Source organism: Phascolarctos cinereus, unplaced genomic scaffold (assembly GCF_003287225.1).
Source record: "Phascolarctos cinereus isolate Bilbo 61053 unplaced genomic scaffold, phaCin_HiC Scaffold_9;HRSCAF=440, whole genome shotgun sequence".
Lineage (NCBI taxonomy): Eukaryota > Metazoa > Chordata > Mammalia > Diprotodontia > Phascolarctidae > Phascolarctos > Phascolarctos cinereus.
Genome location: NW_027556402.1, coordinates 206,079,481 through 206,093,200, shown reverse-complemented (window position 1 = coordinate 206,093,200; position 13,720 = coordinate 206,079,481). Strand labels below are relative to the sequence as shown.

General features: G+C 37.8%; 1 protein-coding gene across 1 annotated transcript in view; it reads left to right on the top strand.

The window, feature by feature from the left end:
• SPON1 (spondin 1) overlaps positions 1–13,720 on the top strand; it is a 385,860-nt gene that overhangs the window by 9,328 nt on the left and 362,812 nt on the right. Inside the window, 1 exon segment of the mRNA XM_021005269.2 lies at positions 10,686–10,792. Within this exon segment, the coding sequence (XP_020860928.1) occupies positions 10,686–10,792 (107 nt within the window).

The following is a 13,720-nucleotide window of genomic DNA, read 5'->3' as shown; positions in this document are numbered from 1 at the left end:
AATGTAGAGAAGGTTAGATATCAATGTAGCAAAGGTTTTACTTTTCCTAGCACATGACCTTATTCATAACAGCCACTCAGCAAATATCTATTGAATGAATGGGTGAATATTTTATCAAATAATCAATTGAAATTTAGCAAATACCCACAACTTACTGGATGCAATGCACCTGGATCAAATGTAAAAGGAACAGAATCTTTCTATGCTTTTTCCTAATGGCCGAGTAAGGTGCAACTAGATCTTTTCCCACTCAGCAACAGTCATAAAATTCACACAGTTTTTGAGGGGGAAGGTACTGCAGTGTCTGTCTCACCCAACCTATATCCCAAAAGATATGCCTACCAAAACGTTAAGTAACAAGTGGCCATCCAGCCTGTGATTGAAGACCATCTCTAAGGATGAGGAACTGCCTATTGTGAGTGTTCATTTCACTTATGGATAGCTGCAATTTCTAGGAAGATATTTCTGATATCAAACTTAAAATTGCTTCTTTGCAACTTTGACTCATTGTTACTGATTCTTCTCTCCAGAAGAAAATAGATTAAGTCTTCTTCCTTTTCCATGGGACAGCCCTTGAAGACAACTATAATGTTTCCCTCAGTGTTCTTTCCTCCAGGCTAAGTATCCCAAGTTCAATTATTCTTTACATGATATGGACTGAAGACCCTTCACCATTCTGGCTTCCATACTCTAGATGCTCTCCAGTTTACCAATGTCCTTCCTAAATTATGGTTTCTGAACTGAACTGAACAGAATACTCCAAATGTGGTCTGACTAGGGCAGAGGACAGAGAGATGATTACCTTATTATTCCTAGAATCTATGCCTCTTAATGTAGTCCAAGATTACATTCTTTCTTTTGCCTAACATAGCATACTAATGGCTCATGTTGAGCCTACTGTCCAGTAAAACTCACAGATCTCTTTCAGACAAATTGCTGTCTAGCCACATCTCCTCTCCCTTGTATTTGTGAAGTTGATTCTTTGAATCTGAAGGAGATTTTACCTTTAACCTTTTAAAGTTTGACTTTATTTCATTTGGCCCAATGGTGTTGCCTGTCAAGATCTTTTTTGTTTCTTCCAGAATGCCCTTTACTTTTGTATGTTTTTATTGCCAGCAAGTTGGTTTCTTTGGAAAGACTCAACACTATAGATTCAAGTTTTTCTATTCTGACAATTCTTTATGCAGGCCATAAATTCTGCTTTCATGATTCTTAATTTCTCTGTTGAACCATTTAGGAACATCCTGCTATGGTTCCATATTCTCTTGGGTCCTCTCATCATATATTGATTTATTTTCCTTTGTCTTGCAATACTTATTCAAATATGTTTGGACTTATGTAGATGTCCTGGAGACCAGATTCCTTTCTGTTATTCATTTTTCCCCCCAGTTGATTTATCTGCTCATGTTCAAAGGTTTTAACTGAATTTTCTTCTTCCTGAGATTTTCAGTAATTTCAGCCTCCCTTCTCCCACTTATCCCTATCACTCGCTTTCTGACTCTTTCCCCTTTGATGTTGGATCACCCAAGATCTGGACCTCAAAGTTTTCTCTCATGCTGGGGAATTCACTTTTCATCAGCCTCTATCCCTGTTGTAAGCAAATTGCTGGGGGATAGATTGGCCTCAGCTGGATACAAGTCTCTTTTACTTCAGGCCTCCTCCCACATGTTGGCATCCTTCCCAGAATCATTCCCTCTGTCCTTTTGTTCTTTGTTTGACAGTACATAGCAGCAGAGCATGCTTCTACTTTCTTGTACTACCTCCCTCTCCACATGGAGTGTATCTGTTACAGAATTGAGTTTTGCTGTTTGTTGCCACATAATGGAAGAGTGAGGGTAAGGGAAGGGGGTATGGTATGCTGGCAGAGACCACAGCAGTAGTATTTTTCAGCTTTGCCAGACCTTGGGGCTGGTAGTGGAGGCAGTGCTGAGCTATTAGGAATTAGTCTTCTTTGCTGTTAACTCATTAGGTTGTTAACTTATTAGGACTCTCAGTGTTTTAGCCTTTGATGACAGCTGGAAATACTTTGCCTCTTGCATATAAATCTTATTTTCAAGAATTTTGAGAAGTTATGGTGGTTGGAGAAAATAACTAGACTTCCATCTTGTTGGCCATGTGACCCTATCAAGCTCTTCTAATGTTCTGTCATCCAGTGTGTCATCTGTACATAGCATGACATCTGGTCTTCAATGACACAATTGTATGTATCCTAATTGTGTCATCTGTACATTAAATGAGCACACCAACTATACCTTTATCCAAATCATCAATAAAAATATTAAATAGCGCAGAGCTCAGTACTGATCCTTGAATCATTTTTTCTTCCAGGCCATTATTGAAACATTGACAGCTATTGTTCAGTGAGATTGGCATATTATAGAGAAAGGTAAAGGAGAAAGGAAGAATATATAGTACCTACTATATGATAGGCACTGTGCTAAGTATTTTACATATATTACCTCATTTTATCCTCACAACAGTTTTGAGAGGTAGGTGCTATTATTATCTCCATTTTATAATTGAGGAACTGAGGCTGAGAGAGATTAAGTGGCTTGTCCAAAGTCATACAAGCATCTGTAGCCATATTTGAACAGGGTGTTCCTGATTCCAGGCCCAGCAATCTATCCATTACATCATCTAGTTATTATTAGGCAACATTTTAAACTTAATTTTTTGAATTTGAATTTTGAGTTTGTTTCCATGTGATTTTTCTCCACATTTTTGATAGGCAGAAAGCTGCACCACTTCACAGTAACTCACAAAGCTACAGACCTTCAGATGTCCCCTTCCACAAGCAAACTTCAGGTCTTTGTCAAGATAAAGAGCCGTATTTATTGTATGTCGTCTGGTTCAGTAGGAGCTGCTGGTGGAAAAGGGCTGGACCATACCACCCCTACCCTTATCCCTTCCAGCCATGGAAACCCTAGTTTCCACCTGCCTAACTTGCTTGTACAGTCTGAGGCCCAGGCCGAGCAGGGGTGGGGCCACTATTTATTGTAGAATTTATGTATTTCTTAACCATTTACCATGTATGAAAATGTGCTACTGTTTTTATTAGGTTCCTATCTTTTTTCAGTGTGTCACTGACAGCTTTTAAGTTTTCATCCCATTACTTTAAGCCCCTCATCCCATTGCTCCTATAAGCCCTGTGGTTTTTACTGTATGATTTTGCATTTTTTGTTATTGTCTCTTTGGGATACAGACTTAGTAGTGGTATTAAAGAGTCAAAGGTATGCATGATTTTATAACCCTTTGTGCTAGTTTCAAATTGCTGTACAAAATGGTTGGATCAGTATACAAATTCACCAACAGTGCATTAGTGTCTCAATTTTCCATATCCCCTCCAACATTCATCATTTTACTTTTCTGTCGTATTAGCCAATCTGATAGGTGTAGGGTGGTAGCTGAGAGTTGTTTCAATTTGCATTTCTCTAATCAATAGTGATTTAGAGCATTTTTCATATAACTATAAGTAGCTTTGATTAAAGCCTGAAAACTGCCTGTTCATATCCTTTGACCATTTATCAATTGAGAAATGGCTCTTTCTAGAAATTTGACTCAGTTTTCTGTACATTTGAGAAATGAGGTCTTTATCAGATAAACTTGCTGTAATTTTTTCACAGTTATGATTACTAACTATGCATTTTCCTTCATCCCCTTTTCTCCCTATTTATACTATTCTCTCTCTCCTTTCATCCTGTCCATTCTCAAAAGTGTTTTGCTTCTGATTTTTACCTCCCCCAATATGCCTTCCCTTCTATCAGCACCCCTTCTCCCTTTCTACTCCTACTTTCCTGTATGGTAAGATATATTTCTATACCCAACCGAGTGTGTATGTTATTCCCTCTTTGAACCAGTTCTAACGAGAGTAAGCTTCCCATCATAATCACCTCACGCCTGTGCTTTGTTTCCATGTATACTCCTAATTGACCTAGCCTAATCTTGATGAAGCCTTTCTGCCTTCCTTTTTACAGATTCTCTACCCATCTCTTTAATGATCCAGTCTAGAATTTCCCTAGAAATTAAAAACAAGCTCACTGGCTTTTTTCCCTTCCTCTAGTTCCTGCTCTTTTTTTGGGGTGGGGTGGGGAGACAGGGAAAGAAAAGAATTGGGACATTTTCCCTTTTCCAGTCTTATTGTGCTTCTCTTATTCTCTCTTTCAAATATGCCTGATAGTTATTTAGAAATCTCATCTGCTTATTCTTTCAGTACCTGACGATACAGTTTATCTGGATCAGGTATCTTAGATTCATCACAGAAGTTGGGCACTCTCTTATTTTCTCCTTATATATCTTAGTTGTCATCTCCATGGGAGTCATTTTTCTTCTATCACTTCCATTACAAAAGTCGTTTTCTTTGATAGAGAAGATAAAATTTACAAGGAATTGAGTAACTCTTCCTTCTCTCTCTTTATAGTTAGCATGACGGCATCCTCCTCAGACAGTGGTCCCATCCCTTTATACACCCTCCTCTTCTCCCCAACATAGCTTTAACAAAACCTGTGGTTGTCCTTAGCTTTCCTTGACATCAGTCCATTCCAACTTCAACATTCTTGGCACTATTTTTACAGGACAGTGCTAAGTTCTTATGTTTTTCTCACCCATTTTTTGCTTCCATCTTCTGTACACATCTTATTTAGTTGGCTTAATTAGTCAGTATTTATTTGGTTGTGTTTCTTGTGCATCTATACCTGTTTGTTCAGGCAGTACCTATTTTTCTTTCTCATTGGAATTGTTTGCTTTTCCTTGCATACAATATTCTATCTCCTGAGTTCTCTGTACATTTTCACTAATGGTTCACATGTCCCTATGCCTAGAACACTCTCCTTCCCTACTCCCACCAGAAGGCAGGACCTTCCTTCAAAACTCAGTTGAAATCCTACTTTCTGCAAAGAAGCCTTTTTTAGTCTCCCTTGCTGCTAGTGCCTTCCCTCTTAGATTACCACCAATTTATACAGCATATATCTTATATAAGGTTGTTTGCCTCTTGTCTCCCATAGACCATGAGCTCCTTGAGGGACTATGTTTTTGCCTTTCTTTGTATCCCTAGCATTTGGCATGAGGGCCATCTCCAGTCGTCTTGATCTATATCTTGTCACTGGACCCAGATGGCTCTAGAGGAGAAAGTGAGGCTGGTGACCTTGCATAGCCCTCCCTCATTTAAATCCATTTTATTTGCAAGTCTTGGCATCATCTTCCTGATGTCATGGTCCTCTATGAGAATGACAGACAAACAACAATAACAATATTTAGTATAGGGCCTGGTACACAGCCAGTATTTAAAAATTGTCTATTGATTGAAGATTCCCATCATTCCCACCTTAGCAATGGGTTCATTCCTATTTGTGAGATACAGAATAGAATTTTCCCTTATTGGTTTCTCCGCCTTTTGAAGGATAAAATTATCATTAAGAGATGCTCTGTTTTTGGCAGAGAAGGAGAGAGAATATTTGCTCTAGCAGAAGGTCTAAATAATTGAAGTACACCATCAGTGCTGTATCATGTCTATGTACCAAGTTTTTGATCCGTTTGTTCAGCCCCTCATCTAGCTCCTCTATTGGTTTAGGGGGTTCATAGTGGCCTCTCATGCATCAATTACACTTGTTTGTCCCTCCATTGATCTCTATTCAAATGTCCTCTACCTTGTTCCGCTTCTTACCCCTAACCCCTTTCCTGGGTTTTCTCACAATTGTAGCTTCTTGGTATATAGTGACAATCTCCTCTCTTTTATCTATCCTTTTCTTTAATTAAATTTTGTTGATATATTTTGTTTTTGCAATTACTTACATTTATCAATGTATCCCTGCCCCTCCTTCCTCTGTTTCCCAAGAAGCATCTCATAAAACAAAAAATTAAAAAGAGAAAAAAATAGTTCAGAGAATTAATCAACATGTTAAAATTTTTGACATATGGAGTCTTCCATGCCCATACTCTGCCATCCCTACCTACCTCCTGTTTCTTTTAAATAAGGTATTCCAGTCATGAATTTTATTCCATCAAGTTTCTAGGATAATGATAAGGTCAAATTTAGTTGCTTACTTTAGGACTTCTAATTTCTCTTATTGCCTAAATGTTGCAAATTTGTATGTAGATATTTGAGGCCATGAATTTTATTATTGATTTGGATTTTATTTCCTATAAATTTATGGTTATCTCAAATGCCATTCTCATCCCTTCATTGTATTTACTCTCCATGGGAATCTAATTTGGTGAATGTATTTGGTGGATACTCCTGCATTCTTTTTATTTTAAAGTCCTTTTTCATTAGAGTTTTTAAGGCACCATGAAAACACCTTCTTACCAGCCCTGATTGGATAGGTATACTCTATTCCTGGCCAGAGTGTGTCATTCCTTTATTTTAAGCCATGGTTTAGAATCCAAATTCCATTTTCAGTGACCATCTTTTTAACCAATTCTTCACATCTTTTATCATTTCTCCCTGTGATTTCCTTTATATTCAAAGGATGGAAACTTGACCAGTAACTCCATCATTTTAGGTTTCTTACTTAAGACTTCACAATCTTTGGCGCAGTATCTTAGGTTCTTTCTGCCAGAATCATTTTTGTCTGTGTGAATCACCAGAAGTGAGTTGTAATCCCTGGATTGGACAAATCTTAGGATATTTTTCTGCTTTGGACACACCTCAGGAAGACAACAAATCTCTAGTCGTCTTCTGCTGACCCTGAATGGATGATCTCTCTTACATGATGACTTTTGGGTCTTTACTTTATCATTCCTTGGAGAACAAAAAGCTGTTTCACCCTCAGAACATCCAACTTTTTCCTTTTCAGGAAGAACAACTTTTTTATTTAGGTTTTTTTTTTTGTGATTGTCTTTATTCATTTGTGTTTAAAAAGTGAATTGTTGCACATAACTATGAAAGGCTTATGATTTGCATCACGACAATTTGTAAAAGCGTTATTTGAATATTCAGATCATTAACCCATTTTGAATTTATTGTGGAATGTAGTATAAGAAAAAAAATTAAATTTAATTTCTGACAGATTACATTAGTTTTTGTACCAGTTCTTTTTTTGACTGCTTTTTAATATCCAAAATCCTATCTATTCTTTTTTATTAATTTATTTTAATTTATCAGCAATCACTTCCATAAGCTTTTGAATTTAAAATTTTTCTCTCCCTCCCTCCTCACCTCTCTCCCAAAGACAGTGCACAATCTGATGTGGGCTACACATATACATTCCTATTAAACATATTTTCACATTAGTGATGTTGTAAGGAAGAATTAGAACTAATAGGAGGAACCACAAGAAAGAGAAAATAAAACAAAAAGGAAGAAAAATTAGCAAATAGTATTCTTCAAACTCCATGGTTCTTTCTTTGGAAGTAGATAACATTTTCCATCATGAGACCTTTGGAGATGTCTTAGATCCTTGCATTGCTGAGAAGGGCTAAGTTTATCAATGTTAGTCATTGCACAGTGTGGCTGTTACTGTATACAGTGTTCTCCTGGTTCTGCTTACTTCACTCAGCATCAGTCCATACAAGTCTTTCCAGGTTTTTCTGAAGTCCACCTGCTCATCATTTCTTATAGCACAATAGTATGCCATTACATTCATATACCGCAACTTGTTCAGCCATTCCCCAATTGATGGCCATCCCCTCAATTTCCAGTTCTTTGTCACCACAAAAAGAGCTGCTATAAATATTTTTGTATGTGTGGGTCCCTTTCCCGTTTTTATGATCTCTTTGGGATACAACCCTAGAAGTGCTATTGCTGAGTCAAAGGGTAGGCACATTTTTATAGCCCTTTGGGCATAGTTCCAAATTGCTCTCCAAAATGGTTGGATCATTTCACAACTCCACCAACAATGCATTAGTAGAACTTCAACTTTTGAAGCTCACGTATACCTTGTCTTTTTGCTTTCTTTATGTCTCTGTATGACATTATTGTATTTTCCAAATTGTCAAAGGCCAAGTTTCTTCTCTGCCATGTTAGCACTTTTTTTAATTGAACACTATGTTGTTCCTGATAGCCTGGAGTTTGGAGAATGTGTTCCTCAAGTTTTATTTTCTCTTCTAGGACTGAGATCTACACTTGCAACGTGGCAATCTCTGAGGCAGAAGTGTACATCATCACACTCAATGCATCACTACAGATTTCTTTCTGCTCTCCATACTTATTGAGATTGTCAGTCTATTTTGAAACTGCCTTTTTAAATCCCTTACCTCCTAAGCCCCTCTTTAAGCTATTACAGTGTTTTATCACCTCCTAACAACTTGATAGCCATACCTACTTTTCTTTCCTTTGTCTCAATGTCATTATAGCTATGCTCTCTTTCTTTTCCTCTTATAACTAACCTCTTCTTCACTTCACCAAGTTGTTTTTCTTACCATTCTTTGGTTAAATGCATATGCATATGCATATGCATAATAGAACAGGAGAAAACAATTGTACATGAGACTGTAGGTCTTTGTTATGTCAAACATGCTTTTCTTTTTAAGGTTATAGTAAGTTCAACCTTTACCTTTCAAAGCTGTCTTAATTTTCTGTGCTTCTTTATCATCTTCCTTCTGTTTTCTTCTATGCATTATTTTCATGCAATTGGGGTTAAGTGACTTGCCTAGGGTCACACAGCTAGTGAGTATCAAGTGTTTGGTCTGAGGCTGGATTTGAATTCAGGTCCTCCTGACATTAGGGCCGGTGCTCTATCCACTGCACCACCTAGCTGCCTCCTATGCATTTTTTATAAGCTGTTTCAATGGCCATTTTTTCTTTCCTTTTTCTCTTTTCTTTCTTTCTTTCCTTTTTTTTTTTGACTACCCTAAACCTGTTTGTCTTCCACATTTCTTATGCGGGTAGGGATGAAGAAAAACAAAGCCCTTTTAACAAATATTCATAGTCAAGCGAAAAGGAAAAATCTCATATTGGTTGTGTCCAAAAATGCTTGTCTAATTCTGCATCTTGAATCTATCACCTCTCTGTCAAGAGGCAGATAACATGTTTCATCATCAATTCTCTGAAACCATGGTTGGTTATTTCTTTGATCAGAGTTCTCAAGTCTTTCAAAGTTATTTTTCCTTATAATATTGTTCTCACTGTATAAATTGTTCTCTTGGTTCTGCCCACTTCACCCTCTATCATTTTATGCACATCTTCCCTGGTTTTTCTGAAACTGTATTTTGCTAGTTTACTTTAATAATTTATTTTATTTACTAATTTTTTTTGATATAATTGCAATTATCTTTTATTTATACTGACTTGTCAACTGCTTTCTCCTTTTCTCTTTTTAAATGTATCTCTAGTTCCTTAATCCTTTTCTTCCTTTAAATTGAGTTCTTTTTCTCTTTCATTTTTAGTCTTTAGCTTATCCTTAAGTTCTCCCAAATTTGCTCTGGTCATCTTCACAAATCCAAACCCGTCTAAAACACCTTCACCATTTTGTCTGATTTATTCAAATATCTGTCCTATTTATTCAATCCTTATCTCTTCTCCTATATACTCTATACCTTCTTCTATAACCTTCTCTCACAGAAGCCAGAAGTAGAATCTGAAAATTGAGATTATTTTCCTTCAACTTTTCCTAATTTTCTTCCAAACTTCTTCTCCATAAATTCAGTCTCTCACCTTCTTCCCAAGTCTAAATCCTTCAGTATCACCTTGACAATTTCCTTTTTAAAAATCCTCTCTTTCCTATACTGTCTCAGAGGCCAACTTTGAAACTCTTCTGTGTTGACATTGTCTGGAGCACCTTTGCTCTGGGAGCTATTCTTAGATCCAGTGCCAGTTTTACATTAAACTTTCTAAAGAAAACAAAACAAAATAGGGGCCTATATTATGAAGGCATAATCCCTGGCAGATAGGCCAGTGCTGCTTGGGTTCTGTTTCTTGATTTTATTAGTATCACAATAGAGCTAGGGGCTTTAGCCACTTAACAGGTCCTGAAATTGAGAAAAATGTTTGGGAGCTCATGAGGAGCCCTATTATTTGGGCATAGAAACTGGTCCAAAGATGCAATGCTGTTTGAATGTAGTAAGTGCTCCATCATTGGAGGTTTTCCTTGCAGGACTACTTGCTGGGGATTTATCAAGCACATGGGGAGACTGTATAATAGTAGGAAAAATGCTGGGTTTGGAGTTGGAGAATCTCCAAAGCCCAGCTTTGCTGTATTTGATCTGTTTGACCTTAGAGCACCTAGGTGGCTCAGTGGATAGAGCACCAGGCCCGGAATCAGAAGAACTGGGGTTCAAAATCTGACCTCAGATACTCACTACCTGTGTGATATTGGGCAAGTCACTTAACCTCTGCCTGCATAAAGCTGTAGAAGGAAATAGCAAACCACTCCAGTATATTTGCCAAAAAAACCCCATGGAGAGTTGGTCTACTGAGTCATGAAGAGTCAAATGACTGAACAACAGCAAGATTGCTTAACTTTTCTGGGCCTCACTTTCCTCATCTTTAACAGGAAGATACGGGAATAGATATACTTAAGGTCCCTTCAATTTATGATCCTATTATTTCTGTGTTCTGGGGTGGTTTGGAGTAGATGGCCTCTGAGGTCTCTTCCAACACTGTGAATTTGTGGCTAAACTTTGCCTCTTCAAGGTCTGGGCCTCTAGTTTTTTGCTCTAGTGAGCTAAAGAAGTCACTCTCAGGGGTTATTGAAATAGAAACCAATTGGTTCCACAGGTAGTAATTTTCTGTGTTCTTTCTCTCTCCACAGTGACTCTCTCTGCTGCTACTCCCTCCTACTTCAGGGGTTTCACCTTGATTGCTCTCAAAGAGAACAAAGAGGGAGATAAAGAGGAAGACCATGCTGGGACTTTCCAGGTAGGAAACCTTCCATAGTTATCATCCAAATTTGGATTAAACTGCTTGGTTCCAGAAGCCAAATGAGGATTGAGTCATGTGGTTGATGTTAATATGTTCTACCATTAGCTACATGGTGTGGTGAAATCCTACCTCATCTTGATTAAAAAATATTTGTTTGTTTGGTAATTCCTAAGTGTAAAGGAAAGGAGAGAGACAGCCAAATTGGATGGAGTTCAGAAGAAAGAAAGCAGAATTATATAGGAAACAGAGGTGGATTTATGGGCAAAGATCGAAAGAATTAAATATGCTTTGCTTGGATACTTGGAGGAGGTGGGGCAAGGAAGGAGCTTAGGCAGGGCCTGATAACTGTCTTCAAATGTTAGTAAGTGTTTGATTTCCTCTAGGAGAAGAAGCATCATTTAACCTTAATCCAAAGAAGAGAAATGGAAGAAATGGGCTAAAAGCAAAAAAGTCAAGTAGAGATAATAGGATCTCCCTTCAGATGCTTAGAAGACAATGAATAAACACAGGGAAAAGCCTAGAGTCCAAGGAAGGTAACTAGCATAGGGAAAAATTTTCATCCCTAATTTTGTATCTATGTATTTATTTTCCCCTAATTTTGTATTTATTCTGGAATCTATTTTTATCTGGCATTTTGCAGCCACTAGAAAACTATAAAGGAATAAAAAAAATTAAATTTGTATTCTAGCTGGCATATTGGAATGGTCTATGTGGAACCAAGGGCTAGGGAAGGCTCCCAGTCTCCAACTGTCTCTGTCCCAAGATGCTTCTTTACAAAGCTGCCAGTGTTCTTGGGAAGGGCTATCTCATTAAAGTCACTCATGGTGACGCTTCCTGGAAATTCACCGCAAGGTGACTCATGAGGTCTAGGCAGGAAAGAGAACAGATAGAGAGAGAGAAAAGGGCATAGAAAGGAGATATAAACTTTAACTAATTGTTAATTGTGCCAAAGGCCAGACCCCGTTATGACTTTGCATTCATTCTTAATGGGATTCCTGAAGTACTTCCAGTGATTTTTTTCCTCTTAAGATCCTGGAGAACATGACAAGCAAAGCAGGGCCAGAAAAGGGCACATATGATTCCCCCCCAAAAAAAAACCCAGGAGGTGGAGTCTGTGAACCATAGACCAGTGACTTGATTTTGATTACTGGCAATATTAAAAAATATATTTTTAAAAGGATATTTTTAAGCATTTAGAAAGAAAAGAGATAGTCAGTGGGAGCCAGTATGGCTTTAATAGGGAAGCTCATGACAGATTGATCTCATTTTTTTTTCCTCTCCCAAAGGCTTACTAGACTAGTAGATTGGGGAACTCAACAGGTATAGTACATTTAGATTTCAACAAAGGACCTGACAGGGTCTGTCATGTAATCCTTGAGGATGGGAAATGTGAGCTAGATAATAGTATTTGTATTCATAACTGGCTGAATGACCAGACCTGAAGTTTAGTCATTAATGGCTTAATGTCATCTTGGAATGACATTAGTCTAGTGGAGTTCCTTGGGGAGCTGTCCTTGGTCCATATATTAATGACTTGGTTAAAGGCATCGATGACATGCTTACTAAATTTTGCAGATGGCACAAAGCTCGTAGGGAAATCTGACATACTGAATGGTAAAATCTGACAAAATCTTGACAGGCTAGAATGATAGATCAAATCTAATTAGAAGATGGGTGCTCTGTAAAGGCTGATTGTTGTTTCAGTATGGGTTCATGACTGATTTTTTTTTTAAAGTAACTATCACTGTAATTTGTACAAGCTGCCACTAAATGGTAGTGAAGTCAACTGGTTGTTTGGTCTGAGTTGTCAGACTCCTAGAGTGTTAGAGCCAGAGGGAGGGGGACATTGGAGAACATCTAATTGTAAAATTTAGTGCAGAGATCCTAGAGATCATTTAGTCCAGCCCCCTCACTATATAGAGGAGAAACTGAGGCCCAGAGAACTTGAGGCTATCTAGCTAGTAAATGACAGAATCTGTGATCTATGAATTCACAAATAGCCCCCTTTTTAGGGGACTGTTTCATTGTTCTTGAGGAATCCAAATAATCAGTAAAATATTTATTAAGCATCTATTAGGTGCTGAGGATACAAGATGAAAGTAAAACAGTCCCTGCCCTTGAGAAGATTACATACTAATGGTAGAGGGCTGTCAGAGGATACAGACACTGGCCTTGGTTTTCTTTAAAATGTACATTTTAATATCTTTAAATAGCTTGACTTTTAAGTCTCTACCAAATACTCCAAGGCAGTGTGGCACAAAGGGAAGAATGCTAGGCTTGGCCTCAATTCAAATCTTGGCTCTAGCACTTACTAAGTTGTGTGATCCTAGGTAAGTCATTCTCCAACCCTCAGTTCTCCCATCTATTAAATGGGAGTAATAAAACTACCGAGCAAACATCAAAAATATTCAGTGTAATGCTCAGAGAAACTGATGCCACAAAACTCTTTAGTATAAGCCAGGGAACCTTTTCTGGACTAATTAAGTCATTTTAACTTCATCTACCCTTATAATTCCTTTCATCATTTTTATATTCACTCATTCATTTACTCAACCATTTAGTCATTCAGCATTTGTTGAGCAAGTGCTGTGTGTGCAGGCCTTCATAAGGAACTAACACTGTCAGCGTTTCTTTCATTTTCCCAAACCCTAGGCATAGAAAGAGGCAGAATAAATTGCTTTTCCCTTCAGTGAGCATCTGCAGCCTTCTCTATGCTTACATCAGTTTAGCTTGGTCTTAAAAATCTTCCCTAAGTTTATGTCTCTGTTTTCCTTCTGGCCTCTCTGTTAGGCTTTTAGCTCATTGACTCCCTTTAATCTTGCTTTCTCAGCCAGGCAAGCCCTGTTTCTCTTTCATTTCTCTGAATTTAAAAGTCCTGAGGATGATGATGATGAAGGGCCTGGGTCTTAACTTCCCCAAAAGTTT